At 34.2% G+C, this 20644-nt stretch overlaps 1 protein-coding gene across 8 annotated transcripts in view; it reads right to left on the bottom strand.

The window, feature by feature from the left end:
* Positions 1-4122: 4122 nt before the first annotated feature.
* Positions 4123-20644, bottom strand: part of LOC115885303 (alpha,alpha-trehalose-phosphate synthase [UDP-forming]) — a 92480-nt gene continuing 75958 nt past the window's right edge. For all 8 annotated transcript variants that reach the window (XM_030904166.1, XM_030904165.1, XM_030904164.1 and 5 more), the window contains exons 5-11: positions 16138-16703; positions 15629-16072; positions 10978-11167; positions 8650-8867; positions 7381-7594; positions 7100-7321; positions 4123-4351 (exon numbers count right to left, since the gene is read on the bottom strand). In XM_030904166.1, the coding sequence (XP_030760026.1) occupies positions 4262-4351; positions 7100-7321; positions 7381-7594; positions 8650-8867; positions 10978-11167; positions 15629-16072; positions 16138-16703 (1944 nt within the window). In that variant the 3' untranslated portion in view covers positions 4123-4261. The remainder of the gene's footprint in view (positions 4352-7099; positions 7322-7380; positions 7595-8649; positions 8868-10977; positions 11168-15628; positions 16073-16137; positions 16704-20644) is intronic.

The following is a 20644-nucleotide window of genomic DNA, read 5'->3' as shown; positions in this document are numbered from 1 at the left end:
AGGTTATCGTTACATAACAGACCAAAGAACAGACCTTTAACAGATAGAGGAGGGAACTCAGAACTCAGAGTGGAAAATTCCAAAATAAAAATTTTTAATAAAAAAAAATACAAGAAACATAAAGTTCCAATGATTAAACTTTAATCTTAAAAACTTAAATCGATTTAACGTTATTTCAGTCGTTTTTATGATTTATGTCTATACCAAGTCTATACTTTCGACTTAAATCATGATTATCTGCAAGTTTTAAGTCAGTAAAAATAGATTACAGTTGAGGGTTGGAACCTTTGGTGTTACACAGCAAAATAAAACACTAAATCACCACAATACACCAAAACACTTTTACTTTTACACTGGACGCGCGTTTCGCTAACCATGTTAGCATCATCAGCAGATGATTATAAAACTAGTTTATAATCTAATTTAGTCAAACTAGTTTATAATCTAATTTAGTTTATAATCATCTGCTGATGATGCTAACATGGTTAGCGAAATACGTGTCCAGTGTAAAAGTAAAAGTGTTTTGGTGTATTGTGGTGATTTAGTGTTTTATCTTGCAGTAAAAATAACTTAAATCAATATAATTACCCCCAAGTCAAGACAACCAGAATTCAATTTCATCATCAACATCATTTTCAGCTTATTCAACCATTTCCATTTATGGTGTAGTCTCCCTTACATATTTAGATACCTACTTTCTTTGTAGTTGGGCCCATTTACTGTCCTCCATTCACGCAGTTGTGCAGCTCTGAACTGTTCAAGAACGCGCGATACTCTTACTCCATTCAATTGAGTGATAAAGTTCAGAACTGTTCCGCGCCATATGGAGGCACCAGGCTATCGCGCACAGCTCTTTTCAGACCCGTTCTGAGTAGCCCAGGGCGTAGAGCTCTGAAACTTGAAATTCGCGAATGTACTGTCCTCCATTCACGCAGTTGTGCAGCTCCGAATTGTTCAAGAACGCGATACTCTCACTATATTCAATTGAGCCATAAAGTTCAGAACTGTTCCGCGCCTTATGGAGGCACCAGGCTATCTTGCACAGCTCCTTTCAGAACCGTTCTGAGTAGCCCACGGCGTAAAACTCTGGAACTTGAAATTCGCGAATGTACCGTCCTCCATTCACGCAGTTGTGCAGCTCTGAACTGTTCAAGAACGCGATACTCTCACTATATTCAATTGAGTCATAAAGTTCAGAACTGTTCCTCGCCATATGGAGGCACCGGGCTATCGCGCACAGCTCCTTTCAGACCCGTTCTGAGTAGCCCAGGGCGTAAAGCTCTGAAACTTGAAATTCGCGAATGTACTGTCCTCCATTCACGCAGTTGTGCAGTCCTGAACTGTTCAAGAACGCGATACTCTCGCTCCATTCATTTGAGTCATAAAGTTCAGAACTGTTCCGCGCCATATGGAGGCACCATAGGTAGTAGTTTAAATAGAAAATCCAGAAAAAATCCAGTGGTTCTCAAAATTTTAGCAAAAAATCATTTTTTTGGAAATTTTCTAGTTCTATTATAAAATAACTCGGTTATTTTGGACTTATTTGAAAAACGGTAAAGAGAAAAAATGTTTATTTTTTGACCAGATCTACCCTAACGATCTACCACCCTTTAAAATACTTGCACTTACTTATTTCTGGACACCCTGTATATTAATTTGTTGTATGTACATAAGAATAAATTAAACCACTTAAAATAAAACGATTTATTTTCAGAATAACTACAAATAATAAAAAAAAAACAACTTATATAAAATATAATTTTGTGGTATTTTCTACAGGGTGTCACATTTTTGTGTGTTTTACAGTGTTTCTCGTTTATGAGCAGATCTACAAAGATGCGGTTTTTACATTACTGCTTTTGTATGAAACTAAAGATTGTCCACCCAGATTTGTGCTAGCCCTCTTAGTTCCTGAAATACAGGGTGAATTTGAAATTGTTAAACCGAGTTCCATAGAGTTTTCCATGTAGAACTCAGTGGCGTAACTGGGGGGCTGTCATTCTTTAAATATGACCCGTACTTCTTCCCCTAGGAAGACCTTGTCGTTGGTGGGGAAGCGCCTGGTCAGGTGATGGGGGAATCACCCCTAGCGCTTGATTTGGTCTAACAAGCATCTCACTCCTCGTCTTGTATTATCACTCCAGGCTGTAGTGTCGTGGCCAGGGAATTGCACCAAGGCATATAACGATGCCGGACGGGGCCATCCCTGTCCGTCATACCAGGCACCCTCTATTGACTGTGGTTATGTCTCGTGGGTAGAGGGTGTGGGGGGGGGTCTTGGCTTAACCGCCTGGACCAAGAGGAGACAACCTCACCAAAAACCTAAATCGTACGATGATGGCGGGACCAGGTCAAAGGGGATGCGTGGCTAGATAGAGGACTAGCCATTACTGGCCTCAACCTTGGGGCATCAGGGGGCACCCCATTGTATTTACCCCTTACTTCTGCATGCGGGGCTCTGTAGAAGTGGAACGACTATCCCTAGCGACTCGTGGGAACACTATGAGATCTGGCATTAAAAACACCACCGGTGAAGCTGTGGGGAAGCCCCCTAGCGACACTGGGAACATCACAAATGAAAGTTCCAAAGGACCAAATCCGAAAGAAACTACAGGAGGGGCGGCTGACACTTGCTTGGGATCATTCTCTACAAGTGGCACACAAGCTACCACCCTTACTTATAAACAAGGCTACAACCTTCTCCAGCAAGGGTCGGGAGCCTACCTCTAGACCCAATAAGCGACATAAGCTACCGTTTTGTCTACCCGGCCTGGGTCAACCAGGCGGGTTAGGCGATCCTCTGAGAGTAGGTCTTAGCGGAGCAGAAGCACGGAGATACCTCCGACTGCTCCACGAAGGACTTGCTCAAGAGGAAGCAAAAGCAAAAACACTACTCCGAAAAGGGAAGAGTAAAGAAACCAAGAAACAACCTGACTCATCTCCATCAAAGGGAAAGAGAGGGAGGCACGGGGGGCCAAACTCCAACCGTGGAAGGGTGTGTACCCTCGGAGGAAGAACTGTTGTCAGAAGAGGATGGGAAATACCCTGTCCCCTCTACAAGGATATGATGGGTTATAGATATAGATTGTGTGATGACTCAAGGAAGGGGGGCACACAATAGATCTTTACGGTCGCAGTGATTAACCTCCCCCCTTTCTCATTCTACATTCTACATGACCCGTACTTATTTTCATAAACAACGCAAAAAAATACATTTAAAAGTACACACGACATTTATTTACTATGACGGAAGCCAGTATCGGTGTTTTTGATTTGCTACTGTCTGCTACCAGGAATACAAAAAGAAATGCCGCTTTTAAAAACTTATCATAAAAATATATGAAAAACTCTGACATAATCTTTTCTAAAATGACTTAAATCTTTTTAAATTTCGCAATAAAGACTTAAATAACAAATCATTTTGAAAATGACTTAAGTCATTATAATGATTTAAATCATAAAAAATTAAGTTCTGTGTTATCTACAAATAAAACCATATTTACAGACAACAATATATAAGAAACTTTATTTTTATAAATACAAAAAAAAGTAAACGAGAATAACCCTGAAAATTTGCTTGCAGTTTTATTTTATAAATGAAAAAATAGGCATAGTATCTATTAATTTGGTACAATCTGTAGAAAACAAAACTTATATTTACTCCAAAGACTTATAAAATATTCCGTACTATAAAAATAAATATGTTGTTTTAGTATAATTATTTCAGTGTCAAAACACAATATATTTTTATATCAGTCTACACATTTATAGGTTTAGGTATTGAAAAAATATTTTTGTAAAAGCTATTCCTATAAGTACATTGATTTTTATATATACAATAATAACAAAAAGTTACAGAAAATTTGTGTGGGTGTCACTGAAAAAAATGAGTGAAAATTATACCGTATGATCGAGAAAAAACGGCGTCAACGATGGCTATGAAATGAAGATCGCTGTCATTTTATATGTAAATTTATATGGGAAATGTCATTGATCGTCATTTCCCAGCCAACTGGACGCCGTTTTTTTTCGATCATACGGTACATATTTTAATGGACTAATATTTTTTCTATAAAATTCACCAACAAATTTAACAAAAAAAAATGTCACCAATAACAAAGAGTGTGTCAATACTGGTTTATTGATATACACATTCCAATAACATTAGATTATATGCAGTCCATCAAATATGTTTTTTGTATAATCGAAATAATATTACTTACTAAAATATCTAGTATATCACAAAAAAAACACTTAATACCTAATGGGAAATGTTATTTGATTCGGGTGGGGGAACCAACGTTTTACTGGACTTTGTTGGTGATGGAGGACTGTTGGATGCTGATGGAACCTGCAAAATAAAAGTATTCTTCATGACCATTGATTCATACAAAACGATGCACCACCCGGTATACAGGGTGTACAGGATGGTCCAAATTGGTCTTAACCGAGAAACCATATTTTCTGACTAGATAGAGTAAAACCGACATGTATGTCATGGGCTCGATTTCTCAGACATGTTTAATGGCGTAAACCGCCTGTTGATATTTTCACTGCCAACTGAGATACGGGGTCTTTTTGATTTTTTTACCATTTTGAAAATTGACCATAATTTTTTTATTTCGCGGAATAATAAAATTCTGTAAAAACGTTCTTAAGGCACTTTTTTAAGCACAACGCCGTGGCCTAGTTAGTTTTTCTATGTTTGCTCTTTTTGCCAGAAATAATAAAAATATAATTTTTTAAATAGAAATTATAGTTGGCTATGAACTTCAAAAAATGATGACGTTTAACCCTTTCCAACGATATAAAGTTATGAGTATCTATTTCTAAGAATGAGATAAATATTAGGGTTTTTTATCTTTGTATCAAAGCGCGTCTTAATTTTGTGTTGACTTAGTTGTAGATAACAAATATAGTGATTACCACAGTCACTGTGACTGTGGACTGTGGAATTGAGCGATTAAAAATTATCATAAATCATTTTTTTCAAATGGGAACCCACTTTTTTTTATTTCACTAGTAGTGAAAAGCTTTTTCAATTCGTTACTTTTTGACTGTACAGGGTGGCTCGAATTCGAGGCTCATCATTGGGATTTCGGAAACCGTAAGAGATACAGGATCGGTTAAATGGAGGCAAAGTTGCGCAATTTGATGGTCAATAAAATGCCGTATTGCATTTTTATTTTTTATTTTTTTTGCATAAAATATTCTGGTGATGGAATTTTCTGTACGAAACGTCGGCAAATATCAAAGTGACTATATATAGTGTTTTAAGTAAGAGTGATAAAAGGATTTAATTATATTGAAATAAAAATCGGGTCCGTATTTAAAAAATTAAGTTGATGATGGTCGCCAGAAGCCGAAACGTCAGAGTCAATATTTAATCACACAGAGTTATAGAGCAGAAAAAGTAGCCACGAAAATGTGTTTTTTTCATTTTAACTTATCTTAAGAAATAAAGCCAAGAAACAATAGAAAACAAAATTGAAAATTCCTTTTTTTTTCGAATATATTCGGAAGTATTTGGAATTTTTCAAAATGCAATACGGCATTTTCTTGAGCATCAAATTGCGCAACTTTGCCTCCATTTAACAGATCCTGTATTTCTTACGGTTTCCGAAATCCCAATGATGAGCGTCAAATTCGAGCCACCCTGTACATATTCCTATAACTAAAATAAATCGTTTTTAATTTATTTAAGATTAAGTTTTAAAACGTATATTTTTCTTGATTTTATCTAGCTTCCTTTGGCATTAATAGAGCTTTCAGATGGAGCGGACCGTACGCGCGGATGATTTTTCAATATAGTTCATCCGGACGGAGCATACGCGACCCATATGAAATCGTTCATATAAACTCATGGTACTTGGTAGAAGTCACGGACGGTCCGTCGCGGATGCTTCGCTCCATCTGAAGACGCTGTAAGTGTCAATCAATCAGACAATTTATTTCCATCTGTCAGAAAACTAATTGTTTGAATTTCCTATATTATAAATACTGCTGCTTAAGAGTTTAAAAAGTCTAGTTATAAAAAATATATCTCGTATTTTCGTACTTTAGTGATATCTAACAGTTGATATTATTAATAATATACCGTATGGTCGAAAAGAAACTGCAAAGTTGGTTTGGAAATGATCGATGACATACTCCATCACAATATGTTATGGCCAGTTGTATTAGTACGAGAGCTAGCAACGTCGGTAAAACAAGTATTTTAAGACGTCTGGCTCTTTCTCAGAATATAAACGAAAATAAAATAAAAGTCTTTGACCTGACCCGGATTCGAACTCTAAATCATCGGTTCGTGGTCGGAAACTCGTCGAAAAAAGCGCTATGGAGACATGTTCGATTTATATTCAATACTAGAATTTATAGGACTACATTAATAAAAAATATAGGATCTTTCGATGCTCAGTAGTAAACGCAACGGGTATCGGCAGCCAGACGGGCCGCATGCTGTTCCAGAGAGCATAGTAAAAGATATATCAAAGAGCCAGACGTCTTAAAATACTTTCTCGAAAACGTTGCTAGCTCTTAGACTATATTGTTTACATCACTTGACGTTAGGCTAGTGGTTAAAACAAGAAAAAATATACCCTTTAAAACTAAATCCTAAATAACTTAAAAACTATTTATTTTAGGTATAGGAACATGTATAGGCAAAAAGTAAGGAATTGAAAAAACCTTTTCATTAGTGAAATAAAAAAGGTAGGTTTCCATATGAAAAAAAAATATTTATGATAATTTTTTAATAGCTCATTTCCATGACAGCTACGACCATTATTATATGACATTCGAACAATTCAATTTTTGAAATAGATAGCCACATGTCTTCTCATTATGGCACAGTGGTTATGGTAATCACCAAATTTGACGTTTAGGCTATACACATTTTTTGGACAGGCAGTTTTTTTCGTCCAAAAATTTTAAATATTTTTTTCCCAAAAACGGTTAATGTTAAGTATAGAGTGTTATGATCCAGAAAATTCATCTTTCCAGAAGTGCCGCCATATTGAAAATATTTTTAAGCGATAGATCTCGTTGTGTTGTTTGGTTGTAAGTCTGTAAATAATTGATAAATTAGCGTTATACTAACATGCATAGACATTTCTATTTGAACTGCCGAGGAAGCTGCTTTGGCTAGAGAATTTCTTCTGTAACTATTTGGATCTAAAGATGGTTTCCTCCTACTTAGGTGCCTTTCCACCCATCTCAACATCGTAAGTACTGAATCAGTAGAGGGGAGACGGCGTTCGGCCGAGGTTTTGATGATGTGAGACGAGGTAACCCTGAAAGTGGCTGCCATACCCTTTAATGCCTAAATAAAGAAACCAAAAAATTAATGACAGCTCATTAAAATAAAAAAAATCAGTTTACCGTCATTGCATCTTCATCAGTAGCATCATCTCCAACATAAATAATTCTAATCCTTTCGCTCCAGTCGACTCCGAAGGCAGTTCTTAAAATGTAAATGGACGCCCTTCCTTTGTTCCACTGCACGGGCGGTTTTGCCTCTATGGCACAATGCGCTTTACCCACTGTAAAGCCGGCATCTTCAATCATTTTTCGAGCTTGTTCTTCTAGATTAGCCCTAAGAATGATACAAACATTTTCATTTTACTCATCATAAAAGAAGTGTAGGTATACCCTTAATAGGTACGTTTTTTAAATTTACATTTTTAGGGTTCCGTACCCAAGGGGTACTAACGGAAACCCTATTACTAAGACTTCACTGTCCGTCCGTCTGTCACAAAGGTCTATCTTATGAACCGTTATAGCTAGACAGTTGATATTTTCACAGAACATGTATCTAGGTTGCCGCTATAAGCAGGGGCGGATACAGGAATTTATTTTAGGGGGGGCCAAATAAAAAATTAATGTAGAATATGCTTTTTAGGGTGCCATTTTTAACCCAAAAGCCAAATATTTAACCCAATTCACAGATTTTAGGGAGGGCCGAGGCCCCATGGGCCCCCCATCTGTATCCGCCACTGACTATAAGAACAAATATTAAAAACAGAATTAAATAAATGTTTATAAATAAAAAAGTACTTTCACTAAACATTATCTTTTAAGTAAGAATTTTACATAGAATCTTTCAAGTCCTCGGTGGCCGCGTGGTTAAAGCGGTAGGACTTTACGCTGCTATGACGTTGGAGCCGTAGTAAGGCAGGTTCGAACCCTAGTCAAGGCGACTTTTTTTTAATCGTTTTTTTTTTAATTTTACATATTTTTATATATTTATTTTTACTTTTTACATATTTATTATTGATTAATACAATTTTTAGTAATGTGTTTCTTCATTTTTTTTTAAATTACTTATACGCGCATTCAAAATTTCAGCTAAATCGGAAAAAAAGTTTATAATAATAGTGTCTAATGTTGAAGATAATGAATGGTACGGAACCCTTCGTGCGCGAGTCCGACTCGTACTTGACCAATTTTTTTTAATTGTAAAGTAACATATTAATTTTAAATAACTATTGCAAATGAAACGCAATTCTACACAAAAGTACAACTTTAACGCCTCTTCAAAAAAGTCAAATTTTGCGATAAAACAACTTTTGCGATAAAGCGGAAGGCCGGTGCACTATGGATGTACCTTAACGTTGAACGCGATCGCTGAACAAAAAATAATAATCTTACCTTAGGTGATGGGGAGTTTCCCTAAAGTGGAAAGTAAGAAGGGCCCCTTTGTTTTCGACCCAGGCGCCGTCCCTGCAAACCGTTTCTTGTAACTGCCTCATCAATTCAGCCACTTTTGTATGAAATTCAGTGGGCATGGGATGAACGAATCTAGTTCCATCTGGATGTAAAATTTCGAGACCGTGATTACCCGCGTACGTGATGCCTTCTATTCCAACCTAAATCAAGTCATTAATTTGATTTGGTTCGAATATACAGGGTGACGCCAGTCATACGCCGCGGAGGCTCCAAAGAGAACGACAGCTTGTATTGAAATTAAATTTTGTGGGCATAAGTAGGTTAATCCAGAGCACTTTTTAAAAATATAGAGAGTTCTACAGGGTGTCCCCAAAAAAAGTTACATATCAAAGTGACGTTTTTTGTAATGAAACACTCTATATATTAATTTATTTTCGAATTCTAGGAGAAAAATAAAGATGAGTTTTATAAGAGAAGTATATGACTAAAATGTAAAGTTTTTGATATATTTAACATTTTCTAGAAATAAAGAACAAATTTTAAATTACAATAAAAGCTACCTAAATTGGAATTCACCCGGTATAGCCTAATACGTAGTTAAATTAACTATTGCACTTTAAATCAAATTAAAACTTGATCCAAAAAGTTATACAGGGTGAGACAAAATTAATATTTAACATTGGTCACCTTTAAAAGCATGTTACTCTTTTATTTTAAATGGAACACCCAGTATATTATTCCGATATTCAATGGAGAATTCATGTCTCCTCAAAACACTATTAAGGTTTCCTACCCCTCAAACAAAGATTTTCCTAGATATTTTCATTTACATGATTTGATCTGAGTAGATCTTTATTATTTGATAAAATCTAGGTGGCTGTCATATGTCTGACGTTACTTCAACATAGCTGTCTAATTAATCCAACTTTAACAACTAGTTATCATTTTGTGTCAGTTAAAACAAAAAAAATTCTCAGAAATTTGCCGAGAATGCAGACTTATCCTACAGCAGAGAGAATTAATATGATTATATTAGTTGGTGAATGCAGTGTGCATTCAGCAATTAATAGAATACTTAAATGCTCCTGATTTTATCTAGTCTGGGTTTTTTATGGGGATATGTTAAAGACAGTGTTCAAAACTCGACCAACTATTGTCGACAACATGAGAGAAATTATTGTAGCTGCTTTTCGAGGTAGAATTCCACATAATGCCTTTTAAAATGGAAAGATCCTTTTGAAAAGACAATCATTTTATGCAGTTAACAGGAAAGGAAGCATTTTGAGCATTTGATTTCATCTAGCTAATTTTTGTCACATAAATTATTATAGGTTTATATCTATTTTTAATTCTGTAATAATTAAAATATGTTTTAAATATGTATCTTTTAATTACCGTTGAGTATTTTACTCTACAATCTTTAATTTTCGTTAAATTAACAAAAGGTATATCACACAGCCACCTAGATTTTATCAAATAATAAAGATGTAGTGACGCAAAATCATCAAAATTAAAATATCTAAGAAAATCTTTGTATGAGGGGTAGGCAACCTTAACAATATTTTGAAGATATATAAATTCCCCATTGAATACCGGAAAAATATACTGGATGTTCCATTTAAAATAAATGAGTAATTTGCTTTTATAAGTGACTAATGTTCCATATTAATTTTGTCTCACCCTGTATAACTTTTCGGGTCAAATTTCAATATGGTTTAATATACATTGGTTACTATAATTAAATATCAGGCTATACAAGGCCATCTAAAATTTAGGTAGCTGTTGTCAAAATTTAAAATTTACTCTTCATTTTCACAAAATGTGAAATATGTCAAAAACCTTAGATTTTAGGTATATGCTTCTTCAATAAAAATCACCTTTATTTTTTTCCTAGAATGCGAAAATCAATTAATATATAGGGTGTTCCATTAGAAAAAACACAACTTTGATGTGTAACTTTTTTTCGGGACACCCTGTATGATTCTATATATTTTTATAAAATGCTTTCAGTTAACCTACATATGCTGCCAAAATTTCATTTCCATATAAACTACCGTTCTCCTCGGAGCTTCCGCGGCGTATGAGAGACGCCACCCTATACAGGGTGATCCGAACTGTATTTCGGAAACTTCGGCAGCATATTCTGCAGATAAAAATGAAACTTCTACACCCTATATCTCCGAAACTAGGTATTTTAGGACATACATTTATACGAACTTCATTACTTATTTTTATGGGCAGAATATGCTGCCGAAGTTTCCGGAATACAATTCGGACCACCCTGTAGAGGGTTCCGCTGCTGGTTCTTACCATTTCCTTCACATTATCAACATTCCGTCCGCTCACAATAGCAATGTACACATCGGACAAATTGGAAAGCCTCTCCAACACCTTCTTTGTTTCACTCGGAATAATGGCTAGATCGGGATGCGGAGCTATAGGTGCTAAAGTACCGTCATAATCTAACAGCAAAGCTAATTTAAGTGTGTTTCCAATATACCTAAAAGTAGGAGTATTTTGTAATATAAACATACAGAGTGGCGCACCTCATTCGCCTTGGTTATAGGGTTCCCAAATTGAGCATCGGCGATTCCGGGACAATTAGCTTTAAGCTTTTAAATAATTCAAACAAAACAGTAAATATTAGAATTTTTTATTTTTAAACATGAAACATAACATAGATAAGTAGGAAAAAATATAACATAGAATTATAAACATAAAACATAACATATAGATAACTTTGGTAATTAGGAAGTGTAGGTGAATGGTAAGTAAGTACCTACTTAAAAAACTAATAAATATTATTGGCAAAAATAACAATTAAACCACAAAATAAACGCTTTTTACTTTTCATTGCTACTTAAATCTATATTTTTGTTGAGATCGTGCAGCATGAAGCAGTTTTTGATCTGATTTAACTAGAGCCAAAAAGTCCTCACACTTTAAATTAAAATTTAGTCTTACTTGTATTTCTGATTTTACCTGAGATATACTCAATCGATTTCTTTCCTTGGTCCACAATGCTTCCATAATGCTGAAAACACGTTCGCAAAAAGCATTGCCGACAGGAATCGACATTATGTAGGAAACTAATTTAAACATTTCATTTAAGTTATCACTGGCAACATCAGCACTAAAAATCTGAACCCACTTTTCCATTACATTTTTTTCAGAAAAAGATTCGAGATTTTCAATAATATTATTAACTAATATATAGTCATTATATAACTCGTCTTGATCTATTTCCATTAGATCAAGAAGCAATTGTATTTTCTGCCAATCTAGCTTATTATTTTTCAAATCTAAACACGCCAAACTTGCAAGAAAATCATTATTAAAATCATACCATTTTGTCAAATAATTTAAACACCTGTTCAAAAAGCATACTGCCTGTCTTTCAAATTGCAACCTTTTACTATCTGTCATTTTTCTAATCATTCGGTTGGCAGAATTACCATAAAATTTGTCGGATAGTCTTTGCCCCAAATTAACTTTTAAATTATTCATTAGTGAATGTAATTCTATTACAGTGGTTTCATTATGTTCTAATTTCAGTATGATGTTTTGAAATATTACCAATATATTTTGAACAAAATAAAGTAGTGCAAGAACTAACGATTCCTCGTCATCTTCATTAAATACTTCCCAAATTATTTTGGAACAGTTTTCTTCTCCTTCAGATAAGAAATATGATTTAAGTGCTGGCCAGTTTAACAATAGCCTATCTATTGCTGGCAATAAAGATAGCCATCTAGTTGCAACATGTCTTAACAAATCCTTATATTCTAATTCTACAAATTCAAAAAAACTTTTTAGAGCTTGTACACGTTTGGCAGAACTTGAAAATTCGTTATATAATTTTATAACAAAACTTTCAATATCAAAATTTAATCCTTTGCTGGCAAACTTTATTGTGTTATGTAAAATGTGACATTTACAATTACTGGCAATTAGCTTACTGTTAATTGCCTTCAATTTTTGAAATACTGAACAGCGAACACCGAAATTGACAGATGCATTATCTCCACTATAGCTAGTAACATGTTCAAGATTTAGATTATTATTTTGTAATTTTTCAATAATTTGGTTGGCAATAGCTTCGCTAGTTTCATCTGAGTCCTCATAGAAATCTAAAACTCCCCGAACAATTCCTCCACTTCTAGAAAAAAATTGTACACATAGCGGAAATAGTTTTATATTTCTCCTATTTGACGCATCGGACGCCACGGAATAGTAAATCGACTTTTTTAAATTATCTAGTAAGCATTCTTGAGATTTTGGAGCTAAAACACCTTCCACGATACTCGCAGCTTTTGTTCTTCCACAAGAAATCTTGAGCAAAATTTTAGAATCAGTGATTAACTTGGGCAGCAACTTGTTATGACAATCCTGAGCATTGTAACTTATTTGATGCCTAACTGAATGGTATGTGTTCACTATTTCAATAAGGGTAACTTCTTCCTCTTCTTTAGTAAACTTTTTTACAAAAAATGTACGCAATGACTTACTTGATTTTAAATCACGAATATTATTCTTATGTTTTTGACTATTACAATGATTTTCAACTGCTCTTTTTCCCTCAAACTTTACTGTAAAATGGGCACTACATAGTTTGCACATCCCATGTTCAGCGTCTACCTTTTTTGATATGTTCGAACATATCTTCCCATTCTGGAATGAACGTACAATAGCGCTTAATTTTCTTTTTTTTGAGGTTGAGACGAATGGGGAGCTTCATTTTCTTCCATTTTACGTTTTATCAATAAAATCTAATAAACAGAAATTAAGTATATATTAAAACAAAATGCTCAATGTTACAAATAACTTTTCTTTACCTACTGCCGAGATTGCCGAAAAGAAAAATAAGCCAGACTCAATCTTCGCAAATCGCAGCGCACTAACGATATTTTATCACTATTTAATATTTAACCTCGCACACACAACCTCGCACCTCGAGAAATCAACTAAACTACGGCGTATGCGCGACGCGACGCGGCAGTCGAGCAGTCGGTCGTCAAAGTTCGCAGCGTTGCCGGTTGCCCTAAATTTCTGAATATCGTAAAAATACTGTTAAAGATTAAAAAGTTAAAAATTTCCGGGATTTTTAAGGTCCCGGCCAAGGTAAAACTTTCGCCGGGACAAACTTTCTGATTCCTGGTTAATCCCGGCTAAACCGGGACGGTTGGGAACCCTACTTGGTTAATTATACAAAAAAGGCGTTATAGAAACAAAATATTTTATGAGTATACATATGTGGGAAGGCAATGTGCATAATTTAAAATTATATTGAAATGTGCAGGGTTTGTCAAATCAAACACCCTGTATTTTATTTCATTTTTTGGATTCTAAGACTACATTTATTATAAGGGTTTAATATGTTTACAAGCTTTAGTTTTTGAGATATTTAAAGATATTTAAATACGCATGCTATAATAAAAGAGGTTGTTAACACCCTGTACATTACTTTTCAGAATTAATTCTTGTGCTGACTTTGAAGCCAGAGAAATAAACTTTACTTAAAAATGTGACTAGTTTCTTAAATGTATACAGGGGTATCAAAAACTGCTAGTCTATTTTGAACATTTATTTTACATAAAAACTTCGTTATTTCAAATGTAACACTCTGTATTTTTTTAAATAAGTCGAATTAGATTTAAATGCTCTTTCAAACTATATTAGGGTTTTCTATACCTATCTGTCTCAGATTTTGAATAAAAAGCGATTTTTCAAAAAAATGACAATCAAGATGGCTGGTGTCGCCATGGCATTTTTCTAGTGACAGTTAATAGCTATTTTCAAAATCTAAATAAGTTTATGGACTTTATTTAAGTTCATAGCAGATTTCTTTTATTTAAAAGACCTACAATAGTTTAATAAACAATAAGTATTTATTATTTTATCAAGGAAAACCAAGAAGTAGTTCCTTTATTTATATTATGAGTTATAGCAGATATATTGAATTTTCTATAAAAGAGCCAATTAAGGTAAATTAATTTTATTCACTTCCAACGACAGGTTTCTGCCTAGTAGGTTTTTCTTATACATAATTTTTTTGCGAAATAGGAAAAGTAGTTTTTCAAAGGAACGCTTACCAAGACAATTCCTATTTGGATATCTTTGAGCATAAACAGCCTTCAGGCCAACAAGCAATTTTTTTCACAAAATAAATTCACTAGTAACATATCCAGTCCTTCTGCCAGCAGATACTGCTTCGTTTTTCTTGATAAAATAATAAATACTTACTTATTAAACTATTGTAGGTAAATTAAGTAAAAGTAAACTGTTATAAATTTAAATAAAGTCCATAAACGAATGTCGATTTTGAAAAGAGCTACTAACTGTTACTAGAAAATTGTCATGGAGGCACTAGCCATCTTCATTGCCATTTTATTGAAAAATCGCAAGCCAGATATGTATAGGAAACCCTAATATACTTATTTTAAAAGAACATTTAAAACTGCTTCGACTTATTTTAAAACATACCGAGTGTTGCATTTGATGTAACGAAGTTTTTATTAAAATAAATATTTAAAATAGACCATCAATTTTTGATACCCCTGTATACATTTAAGGAAGCTAAGTATTTGTTTAGTAAAGTTTATTTCTCTAGCTTAAATGTCAGCACAAGAATTAATTCTGAAAAGTAATGTACAGGGTGTTAACAACCTTTTATATTATAGCATGCATCTTTAAATATCTCAAAAACCAAAGCTTTTAGACATATTAAACCCTTATAATAAATGCCTTATTTTATGTCTTAGAATCCAAAAACGAAATAAAATACCGGGTGTTCAATAAGAAAAAATATAACTTTGGTAGGGATTTTAGTTCTGACACCCTGTACATTTTAAGATAATTTTAAATTATGCACATTGTCTCCCCACGTATACCCATAAAATATTTCGTTTCTACATCTTTCCGTTTTTGTATAATTAACCTTCTTGAACGAAATATAACTTACTTAGCCAAATATTCATCAAAATCATCAAGCGTAACGGCTGGCATAGCTACCGAACCTATGTCATCGTAATCTTCTTGCGTTTGTAACGAACCCATCGCACTTAGGAAGCTCTTCGTCCAGTAATTTACATCGTTTAGTTTCTCTCTCCTTCTGAGATAATTCATCCGGAGAATCCTTTCGTCCTCGGGCATTGTTAAGGCTCGGTGAATCACTTCGGAAGCGTCATCGATTTCGTAAGGATTACAAATCAACGCTTCGTGCATCGTTTCGCCCGCACCGGCAAAAGGGGAAACTATAAGTACACCTGGCGGTATGTTAATTTGACAGGCAACGAATTCTTTCGCAACCAAATTCATGCCGTCCCTGAGCGGAGTTACTAAACCTACCGCTGAATCTCGGTAGAATGCAGCCAGTTCGTCCTGAGAAATACAGCCATAAATATATCTAAAAATAATGAAGGTCGACTAAATAAAAATTTAAGGTTAAGAAGAAGTTGAAGCTGATCTTACCTAATTGGAGACCAGTTGGGTGTAGTAAATCTACCATTAATCCTTCCGACTAGTTGATCCATTTCTTCCTTTAATTCCTGGTACTCCTTAACATCAGTTCTTGAGGGTACGGCGACCTGAAGTAAAGACACTTTTTCCAAGTGTTCCGGATGCTTCTCCAACAGTTTTTCAAAGGCTAGGAGTCTATGCACCAAACCTTTGGTGTAATCCAACCTGTCCACGCCGAGAACGATTTTCTGGTTGGTCGAAATAACTTTCGGAGCTTTCTCGGCTAGCTCCACAAATCTCTCGAAGGGTATACCGATGGGCAAGGGTCTGACTCTGACGGATCGGCCGCCGTGTTCGACCAGTAGATTTTTCCTGTCCACACGGCAACCCAGGTTCCTTTGGCAACAGTCGACGAAGTTGAGACAGTAGTCGGTGATGTGGAAACCGACCATGTCGCAGGCCAACATTCCTTGTAGGATTTCGTCGGACCAGGGAAATAGTCTAAAAATGTCCCATGGTGGAAAAGGAATGTGTAGGAAGAATCCTAACTTGCATGGGATATTTTCATCTTCGGAGAACTGGAAAGAATTGCTTTTTGTTATTTAGATTATCTCTTTGAATAAAACGATTATGGAAGGAGCATATTAAAAAACTTATCGCGATGGGGACCAAAAATGGCCGACTTAAATTCCGGTTTATCAGTGCCGTTCTAATTTTATTCAAAACGTGTGAAAAAATGAGATAGGGTAGACTCAATAATTTGTTGTTTTATTTTACGTTGTCAATAAATGTTGGTAGTTATTAAAATTTTTATAAAAATATACTAGGGGCTGGCAAAGGTTAGTCTTGGGTCGAGATTTCCGTATGTAAGAAGAGTACAATCGTAACCACCGTAATAACAAGGCCGGACAGCTGTGACGTAAAAATATCGTGACGTCACCAACTGGAGGCCCAACTCTATTTAGCAGCGTTGACAATTACCCGATAAAAGTTCAAATTGTGGATCTTTTTTCACTCGCCAGATATATTATAATATATAATTATTATATTTTTTCACTCGCCAGATTCGAAGTTTTAAAATGTCTTTTCCGAGTTTTTAAAAATATTATAGTATATAAAAGTAATTTTAATAGAATACGGAAAAAATCATACCTGTCAATAAATATTTATCTCTCACTTTTTATCAATCAAATATAATAAAGGAATATTTTAAGTTCACAATAGTGTTAATATGAGAAAAAAATAATAAAAAATAGATATTTTTTATAGTATACATTATGTATTTTATTGATATTTCACGCCCCCTGCTCCGGGGCGTGAAATATCAATACCACTCCGGCAATACCGGCAATACCACTCCGCGGCGCCTGTCGTAGCGCGTAGCGGAGTGGTATTGCCGCAGTTGACAATCATCGATTTATCGGTAGGTGTGCGGACGTGGTAATTATAATCGATAATAGAAGGGTGAAAAAAGTTATAAATCTGTAAAAAGAGGCGCTTAAACTATAAAGTGATTATAAGTGTGTGCAATTATACAATCTAAAAGGTATAATATTTAAATAATAAGATGCGAATATTATATTTAAAGCTATATTTCTTCTGTTTTCTCAAATATATTTATATGTATTTTCTAAAGCTTTTACTTATCTTTTACCTCACCTCAAACCTTCCATATTTGAAAGTTACATAAACTACACCCTCTACATCGATTAACTACATGTAATGTAGTTTATGTAGTTTTTAAGAGTAACATGTAGTTTTCCGAACCCTGATAGTAATACTGATCAAATTATTAGTCATGCTTGTTATTTACTAAATTCTTTAAAATGCGATAAAAATAATAAAAAAAAATTCTAACTTTTATCTGTGTTCAATATTAAAGTTATTAACTTGAGTTGAGTAACAGGTTGAGCTTGAAGTAATAAAATATTGTTTTAATGAGTAAAATATGAGGTATGTTTTACTAGAGAACTTGCAAACTGATCCTCTTAAAAGTAGGTTTGGAAAATATAGACGGTTAGCCGGGAGTCAGTACAGTATTTGTGTTCGACATTTATATGAAGGCGAAAAGAAACTTAAGATTAAGTCATTAATATCCCTAAAAATAATTTAACATTTTCAAACAACACTGATATTGAACAAAATTCCCTTATAAAAAACCTTACTAAAGGCAATCTTGGGTTTCCAAAAGATGAAATAACTAATATAGTTTTATTTGAATATATAATTTTTAACAGAGTCTTGCAAAGCCATGAGGAGTTTCTCAAAATTCACAATAAAAAAATATTTTTATCAAAAATATCTTTGGATTACATTAAAAGTAATACACCATTATTAAAATTTCCGCAATGTACTATTTATAATGCTAAGTTATTGTAAAAATTGTCATAAATTCTATTAGAAATACACGTCTGAAAAACTACTGTTGTTAAAAAATAATAATAGACTTGGAAAAGAAAATAAAAGAAACTTAGACACACCTACAGCATAAATAAATACAATGACGATGGATAATGTGAGATGGGATATCAATCTGATGTTTTTCAAGTTTTATGTTTAATTATTATTTATTAAAAATTCGGTGCAATGAAGTTTATATCCATTATATACGTATAAAGTGTATCAAATGCAATCAAAGTTTTTAGGCCTCCAGTTGATGACGTCACGAATAAGCTGCCCGGCCTTGTTATTACGGTTACGGTTACGGTACAGTGCGTTTATAATGTACTGAACAAAGAGAGAACAGTAAACACGTTGCCAAACGTACGAAAAAAACGAGAAATTGGGCACATTGCTACGAGACGTGGAAGGGGATATAGCAGATTTGTCGCAGTCCACCGGTCGACCCAATCAGTACCTCTGTCAGTACTTAAAGTTCTAGGGAAAGGTGTACATCATGCGTTCAGCTTCACGATTTAATTACGTCTCGCGATACTTTGTTTATTTATTAACGAGTCGTTGTAATTTTCCTTATAGCTTGAAAATTTCTAAGTGTAAGTTAGAAACATTTGTATTTTTGGTAAAAATTAATAAGTGGAATTGAGTTGGTGTTCGACAGTGGTCGCGCTATTAGAACTATGAATCGATATCTCAAAATCTATTAAAAATAATTGATTGTAGTTTTTTAAAAAACTTTCTTAACATTGCTGCTATATTTTCTTCGTAGACAGTATGTGAAATTCTTTATAAATAAAAAAGTTACACGATTGCTGAAAATTGCTATGCACTAAAAGTAAATGGATGGGTTGTTTAAAATTTTTGAATGGAAAAAACAACCTTATCAAATTTTTCTTATTAAATATATAGTAAAAGATCCGATCTTCAAAATAAAAGAAAAAAAAATATTTATAGTTATTAACGTAATAAGGCCGATAAACAACAAATAACGGCCGGGCTGAAGTTTGTGATCCGAGGCGATAGCCGAGGATCATAAGCAGCCAAGGCCGTTATTTGTTATCGGCCGTGTTGCGTTCTAGATTTTTCGTCATACTGCAGATTTTTTAGAGCAATAAACACTACTATTTAATAACAAATTTTATTGAACAATAACACAAGTAAGGATAAAAAAATACATAATGTCTTATACTAAAATTCATTTTTTCATGATAATGAACATGGAAATTAAAAGTGCACTTGTTGTTCTTAGAAATCTGTAATCCTTCCCAGGGATTTACAGATTTTATAGAAGAAGATGATGCTACTGAAGAATGGCAAATATTTGTATCCACTAAAGACACATTATTTTGGAGCTATCATGAAAAGTTGATTTGTTATTTTCATTCTTTTGGAAACTGATTTTTCTATGTAAGTTTGTGCCACTGTTGAAGACTCCCATCCTCCTAGCTCCTTTAGCGATAGTAAATCACCACCATTTTCGGCGAGCATGGTTGCTGATGATCTACGAAATGAATGCCCTGTATAACGTTCTGATTCTCCAAGTTCAAAAATTTTGTAATTTTCTGCGGTACGCTCCCGATGGTATGTATACCGACGATTTGCTTAACACACTTGCCTTTCTTTGTAACCAATGAAAAATTTTGATTGTCAAAGTTACGAGGACGCAGGTTGATGTATTTTTGTATAAACCATAGGCATCAAACGGAAGGCCCGTTTTGAATAAGAAATTTCCTATCTTTCTTATTTTTAGTATTTCTTAATGAGACAAGAATATTTTTCTCCGAATCTTCGAAATCATCAACTGTGAGTGACCAAAGCTCGCTGCGCCTACAAGCTCCAAGAATACCAAGCACCAATACAATTTTTTCGAGTAACCAGGTGTAATCATCGGCATCCAGTAGAAAATTATTTATGTCATTCTCCGACAGAACTTTGGCTTTTTTGTGAATAACCTTCGTTTTTGCGCCTCAGAAACATGAACAGTTTACCAAATCTATGAACAAATATAATTTAGATGAGTATGATTAAATATCGAAGAATATAATGGCTTTTACTTTGATATGTCGATGTTTTCATATACTCTCAACGCAAGCTTCAGCATGGAATCTTTGTCCACAGTGAT

Source organism: Sitophilus oryzae, unplaced genomic scaffold (assembly GCF_002938485.1).
Source record: "Sitophilus oryzae breed Bouriz unplaced genomic scaffold, Soryzae_2.0 scaffold_379_pilon_pilon, whole genome shotgun sequence".
NCBI classification, from domain to species: Eukaryota; Metazoa; Arthropoda; class Insecta; order Coleoptera; family Curculionidae; genus Sitophilus; species Sitophilus oryzae.
Note: the sequence above shows the minus strand (reverse complement) of the source record. Positions and strands in the feature narration are given on the sequence as shown.